Source organism: Limanda limanda, chromosome 6 (genome assembly GCF_963576545.1).
Source record: "Limanda limanda chromosome 6, fLimLim1.1, whole genome shotgun sequence".
In the NCBI taxonomy this organism is placed as follows: Eukaryota; Metazoa; Chordata; class Actinopteri; order Pleuronectiformes; family Pleuronectidae; genus Limanda; species Limanda limanda.
Window position 1 is genome coordinate 30,030,871 of NC_083641.1, and position 21,919 is coordinate 30,052,789.

Consider the following 21,919-nt stretch of genomic DNA (forward strand, 5'->3'; position numbering starts at 1 on the left):
GAGACAGGAGGGAGAGAGAGAAGAGAGAGAGAGGAGGGAGAGAGGAGGGAGAGAGAGAGGAGGGAGAGAGAGAGGAGGAAGAGAGGAGGGAGAGAGAGAGGAGGGAGAGAGGAGGGAGAGAGAGAGAGGAGAGAGAGCAGTGAGAGAGGAGGGAGAGAGAGAGGAGGGAGAGAGAGAGGAGGAAGAGAGGAGGGAGAGAGAGAGGAGGGAGAGAGGAGGGAGAGAGAGAGAGGAGGGAGAGAGGAGGGAGGGAGAGAGGAGGGAGAGAGAGAGGAGAGAGAGAGAGGAGGGAGAGAGGAGGGAGAGAGCAGGGAGAGAGAGAGGAGGGAGAGAGAGAGGAGGGAGAGAGGAGGGAGAGATAGAGAGAGAGAGAGGAGGGAGAGAGAGAGGAGAGAGAGAGAGGAGGGAGAGAGGAGGGAGAGAGCAGGGAGAGAGAGAGGAGGGATAGAGAGAGGAGGGAGAGAGCAGGGAGAGAGAGAGGAGGGAGAGAGAGAGGAGGGAGAGAGGAGGGAGAGAGAGAGGAGGGAGAGAGGAGGGAGAGAGAGAGGAGGGAGAGAGGAGGCAGGAGAGGAGGGAGAGAGAGAGCAGGGAGAGAGGAGGGAGAGAGAGAGGAGGGAGAGAGGAGGGAGAGAGAGAGGAGGGAGAGAGGAGGGAGAGAGAGAGGAGAGAGAGAGGAGGGAGAGAGGAGGGAGAGAGAGAGGAAGGAGAGAGAGAGGAGGGAGAGAGCAGGGAGAGAGCAGGGAGAGAGGAGGGAGAGAGGAGGGAGAGAGAGCAGGGAGAGAGAGAGGAGGGAGAGAGGAGGGAGAGAGGAGGGAGAGAGAGAGGAGGGAGAGAGGAGGGAGAGAGGAGGGAGAGAGGAGGCAGGAGAGGAGGGAGAGAGAGAGCAGGGAGAGAGGAGGGAGAGAGAGAAGAGAAAGAGAGGAGGGAGAGAGGAGAGAGAGAGGAGAGAGAGAGGAGGGAGAGAGGAGGGAGAGAGGAGGGAGAGAGAGAGAGAGGAGGGAGAGAGGAGGGAGAGAGAGAGAGAGGAGGGAGAGAGGAGGGAGGGAGAGAGGAGGGAGAGCGAGAGGAGAGAGAGAGAGAGGAGGGAGAGAGCAGGGAAAGAGAGAGGAGAGAGAGAGAGGGAGAGAGGAGGGAGAGCAGAGCCTGAGACACCCAGGTCCTGGAGGGAAGGAATCAGGATCTTGATTCTTGTTGTTCTGGGTTTGTTCCTCATGGTTGATGCACTTATGTGAGTCTCTCTGGATTAAAGCTTCAGCTAAATGAAATGTAATGTAATGAAATGTAATGTAATGTAATGTAATGTAATGTAATGAAATGTAATGTGTCCCTGGTCACAGACTTTGTCTCAGATTACAGTTGTATCATCTTAAAATGTAAACTGTGCCTGAACAGCAGCTGTTAGCAACACGACAGGGTCAGTGACGCGTGAAGCTGATTCTCCAAGTTGTTTCTACTCTTGAGGCTGAATCTGGTGAAAAGAAAACGTTAGAATACCTGGTTAAAAAGCTTTGCCAGTTTTCCCAGCTTGGCGCTGAGTTTGAAGTAATCCGTTCGGCCTCCGACGGTTTTCCACTCTTCATAGAGGACTTTGATTTCCTCCGCAAAACACTTCAAGGTCGAGCGCGGGCATTTCTGTCGGAGAGAGAGAGAGAAAGAGAGTTTTTAACAATCTTTGATTTAAATCATGATTTTTTTCATCTCTCCAATACAGCAAAAGGGTTAGGGTTAGGGTTAGGGTTAGGGTTAGGGTTAGGGTTAGGGTTAGGGTTAGGGTTAGGGTTAGGCCCGACCTGCACAGAGGAGGCTGGATGGAGAGCCGTGCTGAGATGGGGTCGCCCCCCCCTCTCGGGACGGGCACAGGACAGGAAGGTCAAAGTCAAAGGTCAAGGTCACAGTGACCTCAAGAAGCACATGTGATACCTCTGGAACACCTTCAGAGAACTCTTTCACATTTGGCAGAAAATTTCAATTGACCTTGGATGTGTTTAAGCCAAAGGTCAAATGTGAAGGTCACGGTGGCCTTGTATGTTTATGTTTTTCTTCAACATGGTCTTGACATCAGTTTGAGGGATTGTCTTCAAACTGTGATGTGGTTTCAGTGCTTGAAGGTCAAAGGTCACAGTGACATATATGGAAACTGCCCTGGTAGGCGGAGCCATACAACCACAGTGCAGTAAGTAAGTTTGTTTGTAGAGGTTTAGCTAATGAAATGTATCTACGTGTGTGTGAGAGTGTAAATAATAAAAAAAGATAAAAAGAGGGTGTGGAGGTCAGAGTGACGAAGGACGTTCATACCTCGAAATCCTCAGCGCTCGGGGTGTAGAGTCGAACGTCCGACAACCTCTGAGGGCGAGAGAGCGTCAGCATGTCAAAGGTCAAAAGGAAACACAAGGTCAAATATATATAAAGAGGTTCGGTGACTGTATATAAAGATGATCAGTGACTGTATATAAAGATGATCAGTGACTGTATATAAAGACGATCAGTGACTGTATATAAAGATGATCAGTGACTGTATATAAAGATGATCAGTGACTGTATATAAAGATGTCAGTGACTGTATATAAAGAGAATCAGTGACTGTATATAAAGATGATCAGTGACTGTATATAAAGATGATCAGTGACTGTATATAAAGATGATCAGTGACTGTATATAAAGATGTCAGTGACTGTATATAAAGATGATCAGTGACTGTATATAAAGACGATCAGTGACTGTATATAAAGACGATCAGTGACTGTATATAAAGATGATCAGTGACTGTATATAAAGATGATCAGTGACTGTATATAAAGATGATCAGTGACTGTATATAAAGATGATCAGTGACTGTATATAAAGATGATCAGTGACTGTATATAAAGATGTCAGTGACTGTATATAAAGATGATCAGTGACTGTATATAAAGAGAATCAGTGACTGTATATAAAGAGAATCAGTGACTGTATATAAAGATGATCAGTGACTGTATATAAAGAGAATCAGTGACTGTATATGAAGATGATCAGTGACTGTATATAAAGACGATCAGTGACTGTATATAAAGAGAATCAGTGACTGTATATAAAGATGATCAGTGACTGTATATAAAGAGAATCAGTGACTGTATATAAAGAGGATCAGTGACTGTATATAAAGAGGATCAGTGACTGTATATAAAGATGATCAGTGACTGTATATAAAGAGAATCAGTGACTGTATATAAAGATGACCAGTGACTGTATATAAAGATGATCATTGACTGTATATAAAGAGGATCAGTGACTGTATATAAAGATGTCAGTGACTGTATATAAAGATGATCAGTGACTGTATATAAAGATGATCAGTGACTGTATATAAAGACGATCAGTGACTGTATATAAAGACGATCAGTGACTGTATATAAAGATGATCAGTGACTGTATATAAAGATGATCAGTGACTGTATATAAAGATGATCAGTGACTGTATATAAAGATGTCAGTGACTGTATATAAAGAGGATCAGTGACTGTATATAAAGAGAATCAGTGACTGTATATAAAGATGATCAGTGACTGTATATAAAGAGAATCAGTGACTGTATATAAAGATGTCAGTGACTGTATATAAAGAAGATCAGTGACTGTATATAAAGATGATCAGTGACTGTATATGAAGATGATCAGTGACTGTATATAAAGATGTCAGTGACTATATAAAGATGATCAGTGACTGTATATAAAGAGGGTCAGTGACTGTATATAAAGACGATCAGTGACTGTATATAAAGAGGATCAGCGACTGTATATAAAGATGATCAGTGACTGTATATAAAGATGATCAGTGACTGTATATAAAGAGAATCTAAACTTCTCTTTGTGTAGATGTATCTTGTGAATGTGTGTCTAAGTGTCCGTTCACATTCCCCTGACGATTTTACAACATTTAAATGGAGCTAGATAATGTGTCTGCTGTAAAACTGTGGTTATATAAAAAGCTGCTGCATGAGTCATGTTTCCGACTGTGATGTAGAATCGATCGGAACATGTGGAAAGTTCTGAGATCTTCACTCTGGCTTCTTGTCTGTCAATAATTACTGATGTTGGTTCGTATAACAATTAATAATTTCGGACCAAAACACAATTCGGAACTCTGAGGTCGTCCGCGAGTCAAAGGAAAACCAGAGAAGCAGAAGTTTTCATGCTGTGTTTTTATGGTCTTGTGTTGCTTTTACAATGTGTCTTTGTGCCTGTGGTTGTTTTTATTGTTTGCTTTCATTTTCAACATTGAACCTTGTGACTCTGCTTTGAAAGCTGCCATATAAATACGTTTTATTGTTGTCATTGTATATTGGAAGGTAAGATCTTTGAATCAAAGCCTTGTGGTGGAATTGTACGACACAAATGAACTTGTGAATAAGAATCTGAGCAGGATCAGATTTGACATTTTAAATATTTGACTGTGACAGAGTGAATATAAAACCTACGGTATCGGGGGCCTTGATGAGCGTCTGGACCCTCGTGACCAGGTCCTTGGAGCAGGTTCTGTTGGCTGCTTGTGTTTTCAGGGCGAGAAAACTGACGAAGCACAGAATCCCGAGAGCTGGCCTCCCGCTCAGCATGGCACAGCATGATGAGTCACATCCCATCTCACACCTCCAGCTTCCATGTCCAGGGTTCAGCCTGAGCAGTGCAAATCCATCACATCCATGTCAGACGTCCCACTGGGGCCGTTCTCCTGGGAGAGTCCTGATGGAATCCAGATCAGCCTCCAGTGACTGCTGAGGTGCCCTCGAGCAAGGCAGCAGCCTCCAGGTCTGCTGCCTGGAGAACAGAGGGAGGTCGAGTCTGGACAAAAAAAGAGTTTTCCTGGTCTGAATGAGTTCTTTAATCAAAACACATAGAGACACACGGAACTTGTTTTTAAAGTCCCAAAGTGGACGAGAGCAGAAAAGTCCAGAGCAACTGAAGAAGGACTCTGTCAGGTTGAGAGAGGACAAGAAGAATGGAGGGATGGACAGACTCTCCTCTGTTACACACCTCCTCTCAGGGACCTCCTCTTTTCTCCTCCTTCTCCTTATCTGTCACGTTTTCTTATCAAAGCTGTGCAGGAAGTGAAAGCTCCCCGGGACGCTCACCGTGTGTGTGTGTGTGTGTGTGTGTGTGTGTGTGTGTGTGTGTGTGTGTGTGTGTGGGAGAAAGTGATCATTACAGGTTGGTTCCCACGTAACTATATTAATAACATCCTGTCCTCGCTCTGTCTATCAACACCGTTGCTCCTGGTATCCGCCGGTGAGTCAGAGCCACGTGTCGGGTCTTGTTTGGTGGAATCAGCACCAGCACCTCATTCCAACTTGTATTTCTGTAGAAGCTGTTGCAGAAGCTGCTGGGTGTAGATTCATATTTTTAGTGTAGATTCATATTGTGCAGACATCACAGTTGTATCATCCTTGAACAAGCATCGGCCCCCCGTGACGCCCCCTGCTGGTCAGTGAGCTGCTGCTCTGAAGCCTCACTGTCACATCCTGTCCGGCGCCATCTTGGTGTTTTGAAACCAGAAGTAACCATATTTGGAGCAGCAGGGGTGGAGCCTGACAGAGAGATGGAGGACACGCCCACCTACACCTGCTCCCATTGGACAGTACTAGCGGTCAATCCCCCCCCCATACATCTGGTGCTTTATGGTCTGTTTGATTCTAAATGATCATAATTCACTAAATGATCATCAGCTGTTTGAAGAAGACTTGAAACTAGAGACTGAGACAGAAACTCCTGAATGTTACTGACGTGATAAAGAGAGAAGAAGAGTCACTTTCTTGTGTGTGTGAACTGTGGTGACTTATTAATATCTGCTTTTCCATCATTAAACCATTTTAAGTGGTCTTCCTTTTAAAGAGGTGTAAATATTCATATTCAATATTTACTTTATTCAAATAAATGCTACCTTGTATAAATATTAGAAAAAGTGAGTAAATAAGAAGTAAATAGTGAGAAAATATATATTGTTTTTTTTATCGTTATTATTGTTTTTCTTATGTGTGGTGTATTTATTGTGTTTTTATGTTTCTATGTTCATTGTATGCACCAATAACCAGAGCAAATTCCAGGTAGGTGTAAACCTACTTGGCAATAAATACCTTCTGATTCTGATTCTGATTCTGATTCTGATATCCATCAGCGGCTTGGTGTTGTGTTGTGTTGTGTTGTGTGTTTCCCTTGTGAGCGCCGCCCTGCAGGTTCAGGGAGGACGTGGGTTGGAGAAGAACTCTTTGAATTTGGTCTGAATCTGGATCAGGTCACGAGTTTGAGAATAATTCATGAATCTTGATGAAAAAAATCTGACATGTTTTGTTTAGTTTGTGTTATTTGGTCCAGAATTGAAATGAAAATCTGGATCTAGTGAATTTGAATGTGGTTCCATAAGGAGACAAAAACATGAGAATCTCAAACCGATAGTAACATTTGTTTATTTTAAAACCTTAAGCACACATTCATCATTGTAACCATGACGACACACATCCTCTGACCTTCACGCTATTTTAGCCCAAACAACGATCTTTCCTTAAACTTAACAATGTTTTCTTTAGTCAAAGAATAAAACGTTGCCTTCTTTAGTTTCTTTAGCGTGAAGTATATTCATGTTCATTAACAGGTTCAGTTTTGCAGATTGCATCTGATTGAATCCCCCCCCCCTCTCTATACATTGTGTTTTCTGGGCTACTGTACAAACATGGCGGACTCTGAGGAAGAGGAACTGCTCCTGATGTGAAAATAAAGGGTTCATTTAAAAAATGCAATGATTCTTGGTACCATGTGAATTTAAACATCTTTATGATGATTATATTTATTTTCGGCCAATAGATCCTCCTGAACTCTACAGACTCGTCCCACAAATCAAAAACCTGAGTTTTGTAAAAGCATGGAACATAATTGTTGGTTGGTTTATTGCTACAAACCTTGTATCTTAAGCTTCACTTGGTTTTCAAAAGCTGTAAAAGAAAGTCATAAGATAAAAGGTTTATGACAAACACGGTGACGACAGGAGAAAGTGAAGCAATGGAACTTCTGAGTACATCAATATGGGAACAAATGCAGCATTAAAAACACACATGGTTCAGCTTGGTCTGAAGCCAGAGGACAACTCAGCAGACACGTCATTTTACACACAAATGCACACACATGTTTGTACTTAGCGAGAACAGTTAAAGGAATAATACATTCCCGAACCCCTTAACCTTACCATTTAAAACTAATCAAGATAGTCCTCACAAAGATATCTGTACAAGTACACATACGCACACTCTCTCACACACACACACACACACACACACACTGAAAGCATGCACCCAGGAGCTCAGGACACATGTGCAAAATACCAACATTACTTTAAGGATAATAAGTGCCAAAGAGAATAAGACTAACTTCATAAATAATCAATAAAATAAAAAGAATGATAAAAATGGTTAAGAAGAAGAGATTAATAATCACCAGAGTTATCGCTGATCGTACACACTGACCTCAGATAACACTTTGTTCAATAGAATATAAAATAAAATAAAAACAAAGGAACACACACTTCATCTCATTACATGTTGATGGATTTTCAAAGAATTACTAATGACATGATAATCAAGTCCAGAGCTGTTGAACAGCCTTGAAACCTGATCCAGATTCCACATCTACGGACTCATCAGACTCTGGCATCAGGGCGTCAGGGTCTTGGTGCTCGTCCAAGAAGATTACAGCTCAAAGTACAAGATTGCACAATACAAACCATGTGTGGGCAGAATGCAAATTCCTGATAGATTGTCTGATAAGGAATAGAACTTAGCCAGAAGCCGCCAAGAACTAATGTGGAGTCAGTTTAATGTCTGACTCCAGATGCATCGGTTCAGAGATCCCTCACATGTTCTTACTCCCAAAGCACCTTAATTATTTTCCCCATGATGGATTAGTGGAGTGTTTGAAGCTCAAGGTTCCGGTCCAGCCAGTGAACTCTGAAGGTTTGGATCACTGACTATAAATCCAGCAGTTACACAACAATGTTTGTTGCTTACTTGCCTCTCCACCGTTCAGGGCAAGTTCACAAGTGCACACATTTTGTAATGCCTTTTTAATTTTCTTTATCTCTTTTTTTGAAGGCCTTTCACAGCCTGTTCCAATTCTGAGGAAGAGGGGATTGCATGTGTGAATGTCCGTTGATGCTTACTCTCCTGACCATCTGCCCTGGACCTGATCCGGCTCCGGCTCCGGCTCCGGCTCCGGCTCCGGCTCCGGCTCCGGCTCCGGCTCCGGCTCCGGCTCCGGCTCCACCTTGTAGGGTTTGGGTCAGGCTAACTTGGGCAGTACTGAACGAGGTTATTCGGCCACTTCCGGCGATCTGAAGGTTGACTGTGGTGGCGTAATTGCTCTTCAGGTTCCCAGTTTACTTGGGGGCAAGGGGGAGTGGTTTGATGGTGCAGAGGGCGCTTTAGTGGCCATTTGGACCTGAGGTTGTGGTTTGACTTGGGATGGGCGGCTTTGGTATTGATGGGAGGTCAGTGGAGGGAAGGTCATGCCTGAGGAGGAGAGGGTTTGTTCGTGGGCGGGCCGGGAAACGTAGGCGCAGATGAGCTGGCTTCGACAGTTACCGTCTTCCAGCTCTGGGTCGCCCCATTCTTTGTGGCTATCTGATGGAGTGGGAGAGTAGAGGACAGAAGGAGAGAGTGGAGAGAGAGGAGAAGGAGAGGAGGTAATGATAGCGGTAGTGACACTAACATCGAGGCCATCAGTCCCATTATATCTGCTCGAAAGCTCTTGGACATCCGGCCAAGGCACACTGGTGAAATGCTGCCCACCAAGGGTGCCCTTCCCTGGGGGTGAAAGAGGGGAGTGAAGCCCCGGTTGGGGGCTGAGGCATGGAGGTGAGCTGTTGTATGAGGACCATCCACTCCTTGGACTAGGTGGACAGGACTCCTGCTGGTCAAAGGACCCTCGTTCACTTCCACTGAAACCGAAGGACCTGCGCCCGCTCTCGGTCCAGGAGCGACGCACTGGGCTCGGGGGTCTGTCGGCCAAGTTGGAGGAGAAAGACCTCCGGAGTGTTTGGGAGGTGAGTCGGGAGGCAGCGGGGCCAGAAGGGGAGGGGGCTCTGGAGCTGTGGAGTGGAACTGGTGAGGAAGCGAACATTGATGAGGAAGAAAAGGGTGATGAAGGAGAAGAAGCAGAAGCAAATCTGGGGTTTCTCGGTTGAGGTGCTGCGACGTTATTAGTCCAAACATTCACTGACACACCAATCGGGGGTGGGGACAGGATCCGGGGGCTCAGACATGAGGAGGAAGTGGGTAGCTCTAAAGTCAGGCCTAGTGGATTATGGTAACTTGTAGCCCCTGCTCTTGTGCTCCGGGGGTGAGGAGGTTTGTTTGCCATGGGGGAGGAGTAGTTGTGTTGAGGAGGTGGGGAGTAGAGCCGAGTAAACCCAGCAGGAGCCGGGGTCGGAGATGGGGATTGAACCCGTGAGCTTGGTTCAGATGCAGTAAAAGGTTGAGCGACACGGTTGTGAGACCCTGACCAGAGAGAATCTGTGGCATTAGAGCTGGGATCAGCTGATGGAGCTTTCTGTGGACTTCCTGACCAGCCGCCATTGCAGTCAGCACCACTCATGCCACTGCTGGTATTACTCAGGTTGCTGGTCCAAGTGGTTAAACCCGCTAACTTGTTGTTATTGTTGTTGTTTGCATTCTGCAGCGAATCTATTTGTGACTGAAGGAGTGAAGGATGGACGGGAGTCGAAGAAGAGTGGGTCGATTGATAACGGACCGTACTCGTAGATGGGGAAGGAGGCCGGTGTGAGAGGGAATGAGGAGGCAGGTGAGGGGACAGAGAAGGACACGAGGACTGGAGGGAGGACGCTGGACACCTTGGATGCTGGTTCCCATCCTTGTTGCACCCTGGCTGGACATGAGCAGGTGAACTGGAGCTGTGGTGACTGGGAGGCAGTTTAGGAGAAGGGGAGCGCTGTCGTAGATGAGCGGAGGGTAAGGATGGAGTGGAGGAGGGCCTCGGGTTTACTGACTTCATGGGCGGGGCTTGTTGCCGGGCGGTGTTCTTCTTTGCCATACTCTGACTTATAGACTGACTGATGCAGGAGGCGGCTAATGATCTGGTAAATGCAGAGGAGGAGGCAATGGGGGAGGAGCGGAGGGAAGAGGAGGGTGTAGGGGAGGAAGGAAGGCCTGCTCTTACTGATGAGGACCTCCCTGAAGAAGAAGAAGAGGAGGAGGAGGAGGAGGAGGAGGAGGAGGAGGTGAAAGCAGTTGGTGCTGGAGATGAGGCCGGTGGGACTCTCATGGAGGAAACTCTGCCACAAGAGGGAGTCATGGATACACAGGAAAGGGCGTCGGAGAACATGTTCGTGGAGGTGAAGCCATCTACAGACACACCGGTTGGAGAAGCTGCTGGAACGACCCTGGATGAGGAGGAGCAAGGAGGCGCTCGCACGGCAGAAGAGGAGGTCGGAGGCGGAGAGGAGGCGGGGCAGTTTCTAACAGGAGAAGGGGAGGAGGCTCTGAATCCAGGTCTGAAGGCCGAGGCCGCTGTGCAGAGTTCTGTGTCAGAGGTGTGGGTAGACCTGTGTTGGTTGGGCCGCTCCACCAGGCTGGTTGTCCCGGAGGAAGGTCTGGACGGTGGACGAGTGAGGTCCTGCTGGGGTTTGTCCCTGGAGGGGACAGAGGAGCACAGATCAAAATGAAAGGAGGACAATGATCTCTTCCTTCAAGCCGTACGTTTTTTTAAAGTTCCTTTTTAAAAGCGTGTGAATTACAGGAACTTGACCTACCAAGTGATACAAAGGGTAAATTCATGCAGTACATATCACGTGGGAACTATTTCCCATTGCTCCGTACCAGGGGGCGCCACACAGCAAATCTGAATGATTGACATTCTAAACAGAGAGTTCTCATTGGATTGACATGTTGAGGTCAGAGAGGTCGGGATATTTATGTTTATTACATCATATATCTCTTAATACCTTCATAACTTTTAAAATGTATTTTGAAAACATCAACACAAATAGTGTTACACACAAACACACACAAATACACACACACACACACACACACAGTGATAAGGCTGGAGGCAGATTCCCAGCTGACTCTTCTAACTTGGCCACTCTTGACTCTTGACCTGGATTCAACTTTCTGTTGTGAATTCTCTTGAGGGGTGTAAATGGCGGCTCCTGGTGGACACAAACGGTTCTACCAGACCAAGACAGCAAACTGTGCACAGGTGAATTTCAGCCATAAGGCCCCCCCCCCCCCCCCCCCCCCACCTGAGCCTCTGACTCCCGGCCATGGAATAGAGAATTTTATATTTATCATTATTTATCTGCACTATCTTTGATTAATGTGCTAATTTTAGTTCCTTATTAGTATTCATTTGAGATATTTTATGTTATATTTCATTTTTGTGAGGATATTCATTTATGTGTTTAGATCATAATTATTTCTGATTGTTTGTACTGCAGACTCCATGGCTTTGATAAATACACTTTGACCTCCTGTTACACAAGAAAGTTTGAATACTTTCATTTTGCTTAAATCGCAAATAAACCCTCAGATAACTGATCTGATCTGAACGTCATTACACCATAAAACCCCATTAATCATATCATAAACTGAAGAAGACAGATATCAGCTCAGCACTTTAGTGCTAGGATCAGTTTTCTGTGGTGGTGAAATTAAAAAACTATTCTGCTCTGTAACTGATAGCAGAAGTTATTGATTAATTTGTATCTGATGTTCACAGGTTACTTTCTCTTCAACGTTTTATGATTGAATCTGCCATAAACATACCTGTGTTCACATGGAGCGTTGCTACTGACACTCCAGGAGTTAGACGGAGCCTGTTCAGCCCCAGTGGGGGGTGAGTCTGGTGGCCCCCTGCTGGTGAAGGCTGGTAGACGGTCTGTGGACGGCCTCGGTCCTGCTCCTGCTCTGAGATCCTCGTGGGTTTCTGTGAATGCATGACTCGAAGCCACAGAGGGGTCAAAGGTCAAGTGCAAAGGCTGCCTCAGAGGAGCTGGAACAACGAGTTCTCTTGAAGCTCGGCTGCAAGCCGGCTCCTCAGGAAAGATCAGCGTTGACCCCTGTAGAGTCATCCTGCTTTGTGAGGAAGAATTGAAAGCATTATACGTCTCAGGTGATTTCATCTGATTTCTTGGCAGCTCATCGATCTTTGGCGGCCCAGATGTCCCCGGTGAAGTGCAGTGCTCCTCCTGCAGGGGGGGCTGCTCTCCTTGGTGAGGCCCCATGGAGCCCTGGTCCTCTGCAGCAGACTGGCTCTGAGCAGGCGCTACTCCGAGGCCCGCCCCCCCCAGCGATGCCTCTCTATCCAAGTTCTTTGTGCAAACCAAGTGTTCAGGCCCAGGATGAAGACTCGGAACATCCTCGTTGTCTGAATGCCCTGTGGGAACTTTGCATTCTGCTGTTTCCTTATCTTGAGTCGCTGGTGTGTCCTGATTGTATTTGTGTGCTGTCATGATGTTTACAATTGTTGTGTCTTCTCTGATGGAGTACCCAGGGTGTCCAGCACTCTGCTCCAACCTGCAGAAAACCACAAGGGGAATCAAACAGTGACACAGGGTTCTGTTGTTCTGATCACGGTTTCATGGTCACATCATCAAGTAATTCATCCGTAAATATGATCCACTCACCCGTCTCTTCTGTCTGTCACTTCAGCATCTGTTTGAAACTCTCTGCTGTGATTCAGAGAGTCAATTCGATGTCTGGATCCTGGAGACGCCTCTTGGGCTTGACTGGATGACTGAGCTCTGAGTCCAGTGGACTGATTCTCCACAGGGGAGGTGGAGGTCGGACAGCTGACGCCCAACCGAGAGTCTCTTTCTCTGGTCAAGGCGAAGATAAAGTCCCTGGGCCTGGAGAGGGTGAATTCCTGTGTCTGCAGGTGACAGGCAGAGGACGTCATCCCCTGGAAATCTAGAAACAGAAAACAATGGGTTATAATGACCATGCAGCAGTGTCACACTTGTGGTGATATTCATATATTTTGATAAATCGTAGGAGCTCTTTACCATTTGTCAGACTCTGAGCTCTCCTCATCATTCTCTTTTCCTGCATCCTCTGGTTCTCCATGTTCATGGTCTGGTTCTGGCTGCAGATCTTTGCCTGGTTTTGGAAATGTGTCGGCTGTTCCCTAGGTTGTGTTGTGGTTTTGCTCCGATTTTTGGTCTCAGACTGAGTATGGATTCCAGTTTTGGTTTCTGATTGATTGATTTCCATTTGCTGTTTCGGTTGCTGCCTGCACTGAGCTGGGATTTGTTTTTGAGTCTGGGATCGAACCTGTTGCTGAGTCCTCGTGTGGGTCTGAGTAGCGTGTCCAGTCCGGGTACCTGAGCCCAAGGATTGGTTCCAGACCCCGTAGGCCCGTTTCTGATGCAGCGGGACCTTCATGGTGCTGGCTTTGGCGCTGTACATACTAGCCAGTGTTTGGACCTTGCTCAGAATACGCTCTGAGTTTTCGATCGATACGGAGTCCGCCACTGGATTGGACTCAAATAATCCAAAACTGGCTACATCCGATCCCATGCCCTCAAACAAGGCCCGGTTAGCGGTGACAACCCTGGAGGGGCGGGACCATCCACCCACTTTGATCTGACTGGGAAGACCCTCCAGGTTTCCGCTGGTCTTGGCCAGTTCTCTGTGTTTGGATGAGCTCCAGGGCGACTGAGTTCTGGTCTCGGCTGTTAGACACTGCTCTGTACGTGAAGGAGTAGACGGCTCTTCGTCGCTTTCTTTGGATTCTATCGAGACGGTTTTTTCACAACTGTTGATCACAGCTTGGTTTTCGGGACAGGTTGTGTCGTCTGGTTTGGAAGCAGATGGTCCTTCTCCTTGCAGTGAATCTCCATCCTTCTTCCCAGTAGCAACAACACTTGTCTTTCCCTCCTGCGTATCCCACAGATCTTCTTCTTCCAACAGTCCACTGCAGAAATCTCCATTGTTGTCCTGTATCTCACTCTCTTCTCCAGCCGGATGCTTCTGCTGTCCAGTCTCGCCAACCGGGTTCGTGGTCTCCTGGTCCTGCATCACACTAGAGGTTGGTGTCTCCATTGGTCTGTCTGCATCAGAATCCGGGCGGCTGATTGGTTTCTCTGCCTGTCTACCACCCGCTCCATCAGCTGAGAGTGGAGCTGGGGACGAGGTGGGACCATGTCTGAAGCAGGGATCCGTCCCTCCATAAGTCTCTCCATTGATGGTTTCAGACACGGATTGTCCACTCTCTGGCTCCCCCTGGTGTCCACTCACATCCAAGCGTGATACAGACTCCTTCACCAAGCCGGATGGGATTTGTGAGAAGCTGTTCCGCCTTCTTGTTGCCCCTCCTTCTGCCTGCTCCCCTTCCTCCTCCGCCTCCTCCTCCTCGGCCTCGGCCGCTGCCTCGTAGTAACTCCGGATCTTTTCGATGATCTTCTTGTCTCGCTTGGTGAGGTGGGAGCGTCTGCTGGGCGGCTGACGTCTCTGGATGGGCTGAAGGAGGAGATCTGAACTTTGCGAGGAGGTTGTGACCTCGTTCTTTGCCTCTTCGGTGGGTAAGTCACAGCTGCCTCCGCTCTCTCTCTTTTCTTCTGCTGAGGCGGAGCGATGAAGATCTGGAACTGGAGCAGGCACGACAACCTCCTCCTCATCCAAAGCTTTATTCTCATCTTTGTCTGTTTCTGAACTTTCTCCTTGTTTCTCTTCATCTGCCTCCGATACCATTTCAACTTCTCTCGTGTTTTCTGGAATTTCTTTGTCCTCAGTCTTATTTTCAAGTCTAATTTCATCACCGGAGCCCCCGGTCGGCCTGTGGAGGGCGCTGTCCTCCTCCGTTCCTGGGCTTCCCCCCTCGTCCTGCCCCGAGGTGCTCTGCACTGGGCTGGGGGGGCCGGCGACGGGGGGGAGTGGGCAGGTGAAGTTGGTCTGGTAAGCTGGAGTCGGACTCTCCTCCAGCTCCTCCAGGACCTGCTCCTCCAGGAGAACAAAAGAGAGATTGTTCAAATTTAGTCTCATATAAACTGAGCATCTCTATCGCCCCCTGGTGGCTGGCTGCACCACTTTAGTTTATAAACTGGTTTATACTGGTTTATGAACCCTGTCTCCTCCATGTCAGCAGATGGGACATGGACCAAACAAAAAGTAGACGTTAAAACAGACTAACTCCAAATGATGACATCAGTGCAACATGGCAGCGTTTGTATCTGGCTTCATTCCTGAACCTTAGCTTATTAATAAGTCAGATTCTAAGTTGTGTTCTATTAAAATCTTGTTGAAGGCAAACTGACTTTCAGCCTCTGATGTAACATATAGCTGAAAGTGGACTTGTACCCTCGTGTCAGAGCGGATGGAGGCGAGTCCCTCCCGGGCTCGGCTCTGGTTGATGAACTCCAGGATCTCCTCGGTGATGGACAGAGTCGGAGCCGCAATCAGTGACGTCAACTCCTCCTCTTCCTCTTCCTCTTCCTCTTCCTGATCATCATCCACAAATGAGAACAGAAAAGATGGAATTTGTTGTGTGTTAAAACTGAGTCATTGAATTTCTTTCCAGGTTGAGTATTTAGGATTTGACATTATTAGAACAGAAAATGTGAAGTTTGAACCCAGAGATTCAACCCTGCAGATGTTATTCCTTCATCAGTTCACAGTGAAATACCTTTTCCTTGTTTTTACGTCGTAGCTGCTCTGACGCTTCAGCCTCCACCTCGATGACGGAGGACGCCAGCGTGCTGCTGCTGTCGCCCGGGCACAGCTCGCCATCGCTGCCGGCCGGCTGCAAAACACCCCCCCCCCCCAGTCAGTGTGAAGACCCTTACGTTGTGATGGTACAACCGCTCCTTATACACTTACTTCACATCATATGTGATATGTGTGCATATAAACCATATTGATATTATATATCATTTTATACAATAATATTGTCTTTTGCACACTCTGTCTACATATTCTTACACTCATAGTATATTATATTACCTATTGTATAGTCAAATACTTATATTCATATTCGTACTTCTACTATATATCATATCATACTCTCTGTATATTCTTGTTTACATAAGTCTATATACACATATTTATTTATGTGTACAGGTTATAATTACTATTATTATATCACCATTACTATTATTATTATATATACTGTTGCTGCCATTATTACCATATACTGCTTTTATATTGGTATAATTACTATCATATATAAATATATATTATGTTATATTATATACTATATATACTGTACTATTCTTATATACTGTCTAACAATACCATTACCATCATATCATCAGTACTTTTACCATCATCTTGCCAATGCACCTTATCTACCTATTTTATTGTATTTTTATCTTGTGCTTCTGTTTTTTTATTCTTTCTACCTTTTATTTTTAATTTTATTTTATTCTATAGTATTGTATTTTATTGTATTCAAATATACCGGCTGCTATGACAACTTAATTTCCCTTCGGGGATGAATAAAGTAATCTATCTATCTATCTATCTATCTATCTATCTATCTATCTATCTATCTATCTATCTATCTATCTATCTATCTATCTATCTATCTATCTATCTATCTATCTATCTATCTATCTATCTATCTATCTATCCATCTATCTATCTATCCATCTATCCATCTATCTATCTATCTATCTATCTATCTATCTATCTATCTATCTATCTATCTATCTATCTATCTATCTATCTATCTATCTATCTATCTATCTATCTATCTATCTATCTATCTATCTATCTATCTATCTATCTATCTCCCTATCTATCTATCTATCTATCTATCTATCTATCTATCTATCTATCTATCTATCTATCTATCTATCTATCTATCTATCTATCTATCTATCTATCTATCTATCTATCTATCTATCTATCTATCTATCTATCTATCTATCTATCTATCTATCTATCTATCTATCTACAAGAAATGCCTCTCTTCTCAGCTTAGTGCGTGTTAACGTGTGTGTTTGTGTTTATACGTTTGTGTGAGTGTGTAAGTCCAGCTGGATCTTCACTGGAGAATTTACCTTCAAGGCTGCAGGAGTCCCCAGGTGTGAAAGAGCCGATGGTCAGCGAGGTAGAAGAAGAAGAAGAAGAAGAAGAAGAAGAAGAAGAAGAAGAAGAAGAAGAAGAAGAAGAAGAAGAAGAAGAAGAAGAAGAAGAAGAAGAAGAAGAAGAAGAAGAAGAAGAAGGAGTCAAAATCAAAACTCTGCATTAAATAAATAATAATAATAATAATAAATTGTACATATTGATGTTTTCTTGACTCTAGAATGGCCCTTTGATATTTATATACTTTATATTTACATCAGGAGCAGGGGGGCAACATGACACTTCACCACTAGGTGTCACTAAATCCTACATTTGGAACCTTTAACCTTTGACACAGAGACGTTCTCACCGTTGGGATGAAACACAGCTTCAATGTCTTTAGCCGGAGCTGAAAGAGAAGCAGAGACAGGTTATAACAGCAACTGTCCTCAGGTGTGTCTGTCTCCCTGACTGTCCCCAGGTGTGTCTGTCTCCCTGACTGTCCTCAGGTGTGTCTGTCTCCCTGACTGTCCCCAAGTGTGTCTGTCTACCTGACTGTCCCCAGGTGTGTCTGTCTACCTGACTGTCTCCAGGTGTGTCTGTCTCCCTGACTGTCCCCAGGTGTGTCTGTCTCCCTGACTGTCCCCAGGTGTGTCTGTCTACCTGACTGTCCCCAGGTGTGTCCCCAGGTGTGTCTGTCTACCTGACTGTCTCCAGGTGTGTCTGTCTCACTGACTGTCCCCAGGTGTGTCTGTCTCCCTGACTGTCCCCAGGTGTGTCTGTCTCCCTGACTGTCCCCAGGTGTGTCTGTCTACCTGACTGTCTCCAGGTGTGTCTGTCTACCTGACTGTCCCCAGGTGTGTCTGTCTACCTGACTGTCCCCAGGTGTGTCTGTCTCCCTGCCTGTCCTCAGGTGTGTCTGTCTACCTGACTGTCTCCAGGTGTGTCTGTCTACCTGACTGTCCCCAGGTGTGTCTGTCTCCCTGACTGTCCCCAGGTGTGTCTGTCTCCCTGACTGTCCTCAGGTGTGTCTGTCTCCCTGACTGTCCTCAGGTGTGTCCCCAGGTGTGTCTGTCTACCTGACTGTCCTCAGGTGTGTCTGTCTCCCTGACTGTCCTCAGGTGTGTCTGTCTCCCTGACTGTCCTCAGGTGTGTCTGTCTACCTGACTGTCCTCAGGTGTGTCTGTCTCCCTGACTGTCCTCAGGTGTATCTGTCTACCTGACTGTCTCCAGGTGTGTCTGTCTACCTGACTGTCCCCAGGTGTGTCTGTCTCCCTGACTGTCCTCAGGTGTGTCTGTCTCCCTGACTGTCCCCAGGTGTGTCTGTCTCCCTGACTGTCCTCAGGTGTGTCTGTCTACCTGACTGTCCCCAGGTGTGTCTGTCTCCCTGACTGTCCCCAGGTGTGTCTGTCTACCTGACTGTCTCCTGGTGTGTCTCCAGGTGTGTCTGTCTACCTGACTGTCTCCTGGTGTGTCTCCAGGTGTGTCTGTCTCACTGACTGTCCCGAGGTGTGTCTGTCTACCTGACTGTCCTCAGGTGTGTCTGTCTACCTGACTGTCCCCAGGTGTGTCTGTCTCCCTGACTGTCCTCAGGTGTGTCTGTCTACCTGACTGTCTCCAGGTGTGTCTGTCTACCTGACTGTCCCCAGGTGTGTCCCCAGGTGTGTCTGTCTCCCTGACTGTCCTCAGGTGTGTCTGTCTACCTGACTGTCTCCAGGTGTGTCTGTCTACCTGACTGTCCCCAGGTGTGTCCCCAGGTGTGTCTGTCTACCTGACTGTCCTCAGGTGTGTCTGTCTACCTGACTGTCCTCAGGTGTGTCTGTCTACCTGACTGTCCCCAGGTGTGTCTGTCTACCTGACTGTCTCCAGGTGTGTCTGTCTCACTGACTGTCTCCTGGTGTGTCTGTCTCCCTGACTGTCCCCAGGTGTGTCTGTCTACCTGACTGTCCCCAGGTGTGTCTGTCTACCTGACTGTCCCCAGGTGTGTCTGTCTCCCTGACTGTCCCCAGGTGTGTCTGTCTCCCTGACTGTCCTCAGGTGTGTCCCCAGGTGTGTCTGTCTACCTGACTGTCCTCAGGTGTGTCTGTCTCCCCGACTGTCCCCAGGTGTGTCCCCAGGTGTGTCTGTCTACCTGACTGTCCTCAGGTGTGTCTGTCTACCTGACTGTCCCCAGGTGTGTCTGTCTCCCTGACTGTCCTCAGGTGTGTCTGTCTACCTGACTGTCCCCAGGTGTGTCCCCAGGTGTGTCTGTCTACCTGACTGTCCTCAGGTGTGTCTGTCTCCCTGACTGTCCCCAGGTGTGTCCCCAGGTGTGTCTGTCTACCTGACTGTCCCCAGGTGTGTCTGTCTCCCTGACTGTCCTCAGGTGTGTCTGTCTACCTGACTGTCCTCAGGTGTGTCCCCAGGTGTGTCTGTCTCACTGACTGTCTCCTGGTGAGTCTGTCTCCCTGACTGTCCCCAGGTGTGTCTGTCTACCTGACTGTCCCCAGGTGTGTCTGTCTACCTGACTGTCCCCAGGTGTGTCCCCAGGTGTGTCTGTCTACCTGACTGTCTCCGGGTGCGTCTGTACGGCAGGTTTCCGTCCAGCAGCAGCGGGAGACTCTTCCTGGACTTCTCAGGTGTGTAGGTCAGCAGCTCTGGAGGTTCTTGAGGGACAAACAGATCAGAGACATTAGATTCAAACACTGAAACTCTGCGTTGTGTAACACCAGCCACACACACGTTTGTCCCATGAGGACAGACACTGACCCTGACCTGATTGGCGTCGTCCTCGGTGGAAGCCGTGGACGTCTTCCGGCCGTAGTGAAGCGCAGGACTTCTTCAGGTTGTCCTGCTCGAAGTGAGGCGCTGAAACACAGGAAGTGATGTCATCTGTGTGTGTTAATATGTGTGTGTGTGTATTTGTGTGTGTTTATAAGTGTGTGTTGATCTGTGTGTACTCACATTGACAGAAGTTGTCTCCCAGGACTTGTCTCGCCTGAACAAAAATACACAACACGTCAGTAAAAGTAACTCTGTTGTCTGTATGCAGTGAGGAGTTGTGTAAACGACCAGCAGGGGGCAGCAAACACCAAACTAGTTCCTCTGCTACAGCAGCTGCAGGACAAAGACTCATCTACACTCTGCTGCCTCACCAGCTCATCTTCATCCTCCTCATCCTCACCAGCTCATCTTCATCCTCCTCATCCTCTCATCTTCATCCTCCTCACCAGCTCATCTTCATCCTCCTCACCCTCTCATCTTCATCCTCCTCATCCTCACCCTCTCATCTTCATCCTCCTCATCCTCTTCACCCTCTCATCTTCATCCTCCTCACCCTCTCATCTTCATCCTCCTCATCCTCTTCACCCTCTCATCTTCATCCTCCTCACCCTCTCATCTTCATCCTCCTCATCCTCTTCACCCTCTCATCTTCATCCTCCTCACCCTCTCATCTTCATCCTCCTCATCCTCCCCCTCTCATCTTCATCCTCCTCCTCCTCACCCTCTCATCTTCATCCTCCTCACCCTCTCATCTTCATCCTCCTCACCCTCTCATCTTCATCCTCCTCATCCTCACCCTCTCATCTTCATCCTCCACACCAGCTCATCTTCATCCTCCTCACCCTCTCATCTTCATCCTCCTCACCCTCACCCTCTCATCTTCATCCTCCTCATCCTCAACCTCTCATCTTCATCCTCCTCACCCTCTCATCTTCATCCTCCTCACCCTCTCATCTTCATCCTCCTCACCATCACCCTCTCATCTTCATCCTCCTCATCCTCACCCTCTCATCTTCATCCTCCTCATCCTCACCCTCTCATCTTCATCCTCCTCACCCTCTCATCTTCATCCTCCTCACCCTCTCATCTTCATCCTCCTCACCCTCTCATCTTCATCCTCCTCACCCTCTCATCTTCATCCTCCTAACCTCCTCCCCCTCTCATCTTCATCCTCCTCATCCTCACCCTCTCATCTTCATCCTCCTCATCCTCACCCTCTCATCTTCATCCTCCTCATCCTCTCATCTTCATCCTACTCACCCTCTCATCTTCATCCTTCTCACCCTATCATCTTCATCCTCCTCACCTCCTCCCCCTCTCATCTTCATCCTCCTCATCCTCTCACCCTGCTGACCCTCCTCACCCTCACCATCTCCTCTTCATCCTCCTCATCCTCACCATCTCATCTTCATCCTCCTCATCCTCTCACCCTGCTGACCCTCCTCACCCTCACTTTCTCATCTTCATCCTCCTCAACTTCACCATCTCATCTTCATCCTCCTCATCCTCTCACCTTCCTGACCCTCTCACCATCTCATCTTCATCCTCCTCACCCTCACCATCTCATCTTCATCCTCCTCACCCTCACCATCTCATCTTCATCCTCCTCATCCTCTCACCTTCCTCACCCTCACTTTCTCATCTTCATCCTCCTCATCCTCTCACCTTCCTGACCCTCTCACCATCTCATCTTCATCCTCCTCACCCTCACCATCTCATCTTCATCCTCCTCATCCTCTCACCCTTCTCACCCTCCTCACCGTCACTTTCTCATCTTCATCCTCCTCATCCTCCTCACCCTCTCACCCTCTCACCCTGTCACCCTCTCACCCTCTCACCCTCTCACTCTCCTCTCACCCTCTCACCCTCCTCTCACCCTGTCACCCTCTCACCCTCTCACCCTCCTCTCACCCTCTCACCCTCTCACCCTCTCACCCTGTCACCCTCTCACCCTCTCACCCTCTCACCCTCTCACCCTCTCACCCTGTCACCCTCTCACCCTCTCACCCTCCCCTCACCCTCTCACCCTCTCACCCTCCTCTCACCCTCCTCACCCTCTCACCCTGTCACCCTCTCACCCTCTCACCCTCCCACCCTCTCACCCTCTCACTCTCCTCTCAC

At 47.4% G+C, this 21,919-nt stretch overlaps 1 protein-coding gene across 1 annotated transcript in view; it reads right to left on the reverse strand.

Moving 5' to 3' along the window:
- Positions 1-4,644: 4,644 nt before the first annotated feature.
- The window catches only part of plekhg2 (pleckstrin homology domain containing, family G (with RhoGef domain) member 2), a 49,621-nt gene continuing 32,346 nt past the window's right edge, over positions 4,645-21,919 (reverse strand). The window contains exons 11-21 of the mRNA XM_061072638.1: positions 19,979-20,012; positions 19,790-19,882; positions 19,579-19,680; positions 17,383-17,444; positions 15,654-15,770; positions 15,329-15,463; positions 13,036-14,965; positions 12,658-12,940; positions 11,798-12,547; positions 8,396-10,662; positions 4,645-4,790 (exon numbers count right to left, since the gene is read on the reverse strand). Of these exons, the coding sequence (XP_060928621.1) occupies positions 4,645-4,790; positions 8,396-10,662; positions 11,798-12,547; positions 12,658-12,940; positions 13,036-14,965; positions 15,329-15,463; positions 15,654-15,770; positions 17,383-17,444; positions 19,579-19,680; positions 19,790-19,882; positions 19,979-20,012 (5,919 nt within the window). The remainder of the gene's footprint in view (positions 4,791-8,395; positions 10,663-11,797; positions 12,548-12,657; positions 12,941-13,035; positions 14,966-15,328; positions 15,464-15,653; positions 15,771-17,382; positions 17,445-19,578; positions 19,681-19,789; positions 19,883-19,978; positions 20,013-21,919) is intronic.